This window comes from Vigna radiata, chromosome 5 (assembly GCF_000741045.1).
Source record: "Vigna radiata var. radiata cultivar VC1973A chromosome 5, Vradiata_ver6, whole genome shotgun sequence".
Lineage (NCBI taxonomy): Eukaryota > Viridiplantae > Streptophyta > Magnoliopsida > Fabales > Fabaceae > Vigna > Vigna radiata.
The window spans coordinates 22,044,694-22,051,659 of record NC_028355.1 but is presented as its reverse complement, the minus strand read 5'-3'; the positions used below and the strand labels follow the sequence as shown (position 1 = coordinate 22,051,659).

Sequence of the window (6,966 nt, the reverse complement as noted above, 5' to 3'; positions counted from 1 at the left end):
TTGTACAGAAAGTCTGATCATTCTATATAGATACCAATTGAAGGTGCTGCTTAGAACAATGACGTAATTAGGATACATTATTAAGGAGACGTTGATGTGGTAAACGAGGTTGGATTAAAACCTCAAGTGGTGTGGCTTTGATGAGTGTGAGTCCAAATACGGGACTCATGTCAACTGGTTCATTGTTCGGTGTTGTGACCTTAAATGCTTGCAAAAAAGCTGCTAAAGCTAAGTGTGTCATTTGAAGGGCAAATGACATGCCAGGGCACGACCTTCTTCCGCCACCGAAGGGAAGTAGTTCAAAATGTTGACCCTTCACATCCACACCCTTGTGGGTTGTGAGGAACCTTTCTGGCTCAAACTCCAATGGATTTTCCCATACACGTGGATCTCTCTGCATCTTCCAAATGTTCAAAATCAATCTCGTACCTGCTTGGATATGGTAGCCACCTAAAGTACAATCGCTTGTGAATTCACGTGGACCAGGTAGTGGTGCAGCTGCATACAATCTCATTGACTCTTTAACTACAGCTTGAAGGTAAACCAATTTGTTTATGTCAGATTCATTCACCGCTCTTTCCATCCCCACATGCTCATCCAATTCATCTTCAACTTTCTTCAAGGCATCGCGATTATTCAACAATACCGATAATGCCCAACTCATAGTAACTGTTGTAGTATCCGTTGCTGCAGCTATTAATGTCTGTAAGATGTAACAAGGCATTAGCAGTTGCAAATTTCGAATAAAATCTCCATTATTCAACCTCTTCATTGATAAAACTAGCCAAATTCGATCTTAACTACGATTAAACAATTTATTATTTTTCTCCTGATATCACTTCAATCCTTATCTAAACAAATATACTATGTTGAACTCAATAAGAACTTTACTTATGAGACAGCTTACCAGACATGTGGCTTTAATGACAGTGTCGGCATCGTGACCAGCAAGGTCGACCCCGTCCAGAGCAGACAGCAACACATCAATGAAGTCTTCCTCTCTTTTCTTCCCATCTGAGTCTCTTCGTTGGCGATGTTCTTCCAACCATTCAGACATGAAGCTATCCATTTCTACAGCCGTTTTTTTCATCTCCTTCACTTCACCTCCCAAATCAAGCCACCCAAGAAATGGAATCGCATCCCCAATCACAACCACCCCCATCAAATCAAAGAATTCTCTCAGTACCCTCCGAACCCTCATCCGTTCCTCATCTCCATTCCCCACACCGTATCGCTTTCCCGCAACCGTCCTCAGAATCACGTTCAGATTCATGTTCCCGAACCACTCCTTCATCTCCACCAACAAATCACCTCTTTTCTCCACCCACGTTCCGTATAGTTCATTCAACGAACTCTGCACCTCCGAATCTCTAATTCCTCGAAGCTGTTCAGCACGTCGGGTAGAAAGTAGCTCCGAAACCGTAATCTTATGCATGTCGCGCCAGAATTGTCCGTAAGGGGAAAACCCAAAACTAGCATAGTCGTATGTCAAGATTTTTGCGGCGCTGAATTTGGGACGAGATGATACAACAACGTCCAGAGTGGTAAAACACTCCTTCGCTAACTCCCAAGAGGTCACCACTACCGCCTGATGCACACCGATTCGGATGCTGAATATTGGACCATACTTGTCTGCTAAGCCTCCTAGCGTTTCGTATAGAGGCTGACCGGCGGAGCGACCAAAGAGGCGAAGGTGGCCGATTAAAGGCCAGCCACCGGCTGCTTCCGGTGGCTTGCGAGCAGAACCTGCTGTAGCCCATTTGATGAAGTAACTAAGTAATAGAAAGACAGCTACTCCAGCAAGCGCTGCTGCTTCCATGACAAGTTGCGCGCTTTGGATCAACTTGTATAGTTTTGTAGACAAAAGTAAAATTCGTTTATTTATGTTTATATAATGTGCTGAGAGTACTTGTTATAGTTTTTTTTTAAGGAATTTTTGTTTTTATGTATACCACTTAATTTTTCTACCAAACTTCAACATCTAATAAAAAATATTATTTTTACTTTTATAGTGGATTCATTTAAAATGATTTTATATTTTAAAATAAAAATATGATTTTATTGATATTAGATAAGTGGAATAAAAAATAGGATATTTTTGCTGGTACCATTACTTTTTTTTAGAAAAATGAAAAATAATAATTTACGTTTAAATGATAATATATTTATTTAATTTACATAAATATTTTAAATTAAAAGGACATGTTAAATTTAATATATTGATTCTAATGAATTTAGAATACACATTATTTACCAAATAATTTAAAATAATAATATTTCTAATTATATTTATATTTTATCTTAAATTTTAAACATATATTCATTCTATCATTAAAAGAGTTATCGATGTGTTGTTGTTTTTAGAGTAGCGAGTTGCGTTATTTTCCAATATTAATTAATATCTTAGTTATGTTTCTCGCTTCAGTTCTATGAGAGCAATGTCTCTGACTTTAACGTCACGAGGAAGAAAATTAGGAAAATGTTAGTGACGTGCACGAACAGTTCAAAGGAAAACAACGATGGCCACGAAAATGACTTTTGTAAATAATTGAAGGTGAAATTCAGGACCTTATTTGGATGCATATTATATTTTCATATCCTTAACCATAATTTCTTATTAGACTCCATTAGTATATCATACGATGAAATGCATATCATCAACTATAAAATGAGATTATTATTTGATCTCTTGGGTAATATTTTAATGGAAAATATAAGGACATATAAGACTGATAGTTGAAGAATAAGGTAATATTAGAAGATGCATGGTTAATTTAGTAGGCATATAATTGGGGTGGAAGGCGAGGAGAGAGAAGAAGCTCCAAGGGAGTTGCCTTAGGAATTGTTAAACCAGGACTCTCCGTCATGTCAACTGGTTCATCTGATGGAGTTGCAAATTCAAATGCATGAAGCAGACGAGCCAATGTCAGGTGAAGAACTTGGAGTGCAAAAGACATGCCAGGACAAGACCTTCTACCAGACCCAAAGGGAATGAGTTCAAAGTTTTGGCCTCGAACATCAACACCATCACTTGTCAGAAACCTCTCTGGTCTGAAAGCAGAAGGCTCTTCCCACACCCTTGGATCCCTATGAATCTTCCACAGGTTAACCACCAACCGTGTTCCAGCAGGGACATCATAACCACCCACATTGCAATCTTCTTGGGCTTCCCTTGGTCCTAGGAGAGGCCCAGCTGGGTATAGCCGCAAGGTTTCCTTGATAATGGCTTGAAGATATGCAAGGTTTCTGATGTCTGACTCCTCAACTTGCCTACCCATGCCAACATTCAGGTCCAATTCTTCTTGGGCCTTTTTCAATGCTTGCCGATTGTTCAGGAGTAATGAGATGGCCCAAGTAAGTGTTCCGGCTGAGGTATCACTGCCACCAAGTATAATAGCCTGCATATATTCCCACACAAAAATTCAGTAATTTCTACATTGCAAAGCTTTTAACTTTCAGCTATAAAGTACTGTCAGAAAGAATAATTCAGAATTTTGGTGATTTTCAGAGTTAAGCTTCACAATCATATATATGCATAGAGAGAGACAAGCTGATTAAGGAAACATAAAGTAAGTTATTAAGGAATAAATTAGGTTGTTGAGTTTACGAGACATGTGGATTTGATGCTGGTGTCGGAATCATATTGGAAATTTGATAGGTGACCAGTCTTCTGAAGAGACAACATGACATCTATGAAATCAAGTTCGCCCTCTGGTTTAACTTCACCATCAACTCTTTGCATACGATGCTCGTGTAGCCACCCTTCAAGTATGGCATCCAACTCCATGGCAGTTTTCTTCATTGCCCTCTCGTGCCCCTGCACATCAAACCAACGCAGAAACGGGAGCGCATCTGAAACCACAAAAATCCCAATGAGATGAAAGAACTGATTAATAGCCTTCTGGCACCGCCTTGCTTCATCATCATCACACGTTGCAGAGGCACCGAAGTAGCGTTTCCCAGCCACCATTCTAACCACCATGTTCAGAGTCAAATCCTCCAACCATCGGCTCAGTTCCACAAGCACAGGCCGAGACCTGTTCTGGACCCAAGAGTTGTATAAATCCCTTATGCCCATGCCGAGTTCCGACACTCTGACATGCTTCAGCATTTCGAGCCTGCGGTTGGAAAGAAGTTCAAGAGTTGCAATCTTTCTCATCTCACGCCAAAAGGGACTATAAGGGGCAAAACCAAACACTGCGTAGTTGTATCCCATAATCTTTGCGGCAACGGTTGTGGGGCGTGAGGCAAGTGCCTTGTCATTGGTTGTGAAACATTCTTTAGCCATTTCCCAGCTGCTAACTACAAATGCTCTGCGACTACCGAGCCAGATGTTAAACGCTGGTCCATATTGATCAGCCATTGTTCCTAGTGTTCGGTAGAGAAGTTGGTCATGGCCACCCAGAAGGTGTAGGTGACCAATGAGTGGCCATGCACCAACTGGGACAGGAGCTTCTTTGCTATTGTTTCTCTTCTTCCCGAGAAAAGCATGCCAGAGAAAGGCTGACATGGCTACCAAAATGGCTACAATAGTTAATTGCAAGGAGGAATCCATGGTTTTGAAAAGATATTGTGCAAATGGAGATGGTGTTCAATCAATTTATATTGCAATTAGTACTGAATTTAGTAGCCTGAAACATGCCTCATCTTTAACAACCGTTGCAAATAAACAAATTCTTACATTTTGTTGAAAAATGATGATGCTAGAACGTATGAATTAATGGAAAATGATTCTTTAATAACAAATTCTTGCCATCATATATTGAATTCCGAATAAGTATAGAATTATAGTGAAATGATTTTCCCCTTAAGCTCAAGCTGCACTCCTTCCCAAACATGCCTTACCCAGCCTTATTATTATAACAATTTCTTTTTTTCTTAACCATGAGTTGGATTCTTCCAGATACACTTTTCAATGACTTTTTATTTTATTTTAAAACCAAAAAAATATTTATGTATTCTGTTTCTAAATTATAACATAATTAAATTTATTAATAATAAAATTATTGTTTTGTGTTTCGTGCTTTTGTTGTTCTGATATTTTAAAATAAACTTTCATTTCTTAATTTATATGGTGGTTTATTAAAACTCAACAGTTTAATAAGAAATTGTAAAAATAGTCATAGCTGAACATCAAAAAATAAAATCTCTTTACATTTATAACTTCTTTTTTTAAAAAATAAAAACCCCTAGGTTCTCCCTTTCATTCATTATTTATCACTCATTGCTGATAAATTGGTCCAAAATTTTTAAAAAAATATAAAGTATAAATTTATAAAGTATTAATAATAAAAATTAATTTTATTATTAATAATATTTAAAAGTATAATGCATAAACGATTATTATAGTTCATTGTTTTCAAAATTAAGTGCTTTAAAATTAAAAAATCGATGAAAAACAATTTATTATATTATATTATAACATTAATATATATATATATATATATATATATATATATATATATATATTTGCATTTAATATAAATATATCATACGTAGGCGGATTGATATAACAGAATCTAATATGTATATATTTTTAGTACAGTTTACCTTCTCTAACTGTAATAAAATGTTAGCAGTTCTAAATTTCCGGAAGTGTCTTTCTTTCAACCTTTCTATTTAGTTCCATATTACTCGTATATATCTCGAATACGTTCTGAGTTTTAAACTGATTTACTTTTCTAAATTTTAATTTTAAATTAAACATATCTTTATTTTTGTTAGAAATTTTATCGTAAAATCAATACATAATATAAGTAGGTGTAAAATCATATCAGAATCATAATTAAAATTTATATTTACTCTTAAGATATTCATATTTTGATGTGAGAACATTTTCTAAACCACCAACTACTAAATGAGCACATCATTATTCATGCCTCTGTCTCTTAATGTTAATTATTTTATCCTAAGACAAATTATTACAACTAATACATGTCTACGCTTGAGGATGGTCCTAAAATATATATGTTAATTTAATATTTTATAAATCGATTTTCTAAAATTAAATTAAACTTAAAATATATTTCTTAATATGATATTAAAATTATATTTTAAAATCTACTTTAATAAAATTTATTATTGGTTAAATATATTATTTTATTCTCTATAAAACATTATTAAACTATCCATTAATATTTAGTATTAGGTTGAATTAACTTAAGTTTTTTTTTTTTAAAAAAAAAAGATTAGGATAGAAAGAGTGAGTAAATGACATGAGGAGGAAAACGTCAGATAATAATTGTTTAGTTAGTGATGAGAAATCATCCATTAGTCAACTGATTAATCTAACTTTAAAATGTCACTGGATTAAGAATTCATTCGTTATCCATGTCAGTCAAGGAGAATGAAACAGGGCAATGAATGTTTTGATTAAAGTTCAGCAGAATAAAATATTTCTATTCCTAAACTAACGTTTTTTTTTCTTTATTTTTGTGCTTGAAATTTTGAAATATGTATTACACTTCAAGATTTCATCCTCAATTTCTTCTTTATAGATTTAGAATTTACTAAGAAAGTAGTTCATCCACTGATATTTTAGTTTATTAGTTAAAGATCTATATTTTAAAATATTGAATAAATTTTGAAAGATAATTGTCAAATTTGTTAAGTGTTTTATGGAGATATATAATATATTTCTTAAATAACGATAATGAATTCATGATTTTATTTTTTATTTGAACTTACACTAGAATTTCTAACCAAAGTTTGTTATATCAAATTTATTTAGTTTTACACATGAAAATGAGTTTATAATAACAATAGAAGACATATCGACGAATTAAGATTTATTTAGTAAATTTTTAAAAATTAGTTTATAAGGGTAATACTTTAAAAGTTTATAATTATATTTTTATAAGATATCAAATTAATTAGGGTTTGAAACGGAATAGTTTGAAGTATTTCCTGTCTAGATTGCATTTGACATGTTACTGGCTTGGTTTTGAAATAAAAATTATTTAATCA

The 6,966-nt window shown here is 34.1% G+C and overlaps 2 protein-coding genes across 2 annotated transcripts; both read right to left on the bottom strand.

Annotated features, from left to right (window-relative positions):
• LOC106761018 (cytochrome P450 CYP82D47) lies at nt 1–1,869 on the bottom strand. Its single transcript, XM_014644488.2, has 2 exons — nt 908–1,869; nt 1–703 (listed from the first exon to the last, which is right to left on the bottom strand). The coding sequence occupies exons 1-2, from the start codon at nt 1,817–1,819 to the stop codon at nt 68–70; spliced, it is 1,548 nt and encodes a 515-aa protein (XP_014499974.1). The 5' UTR covers nt 1,820–1,869; the 3' UTR covers nt 1–67.
• A 900-nt stretch (nt 1,870–2,769) lies between these two features.
• On the bottom strand, nt 2,770–4,547 carry LOC106760470 (cytochrome P450 82C4-like). The gene is made up of 2 exons (XM_014643900.2): nt 3,608–4,547; nt 2,770–3,398 (listed from the first exon to the last, which is right to left on the bottom strand). The coding sequence occupies exons 1-2, from the start codon at nt 4,508–4,510 to the stop codon at nt 2,775–2,777; spliced, it is 1,527 nt and encodes a 508-aa protein (XP_014499386.2). The 5' UTR covers nt 4,511–4,547; the 3' UTR covers nt 2,770–2,774.
• Between the last annotated feature and the right edge of the window lie 2,419 nt (nt 4,548–6,966).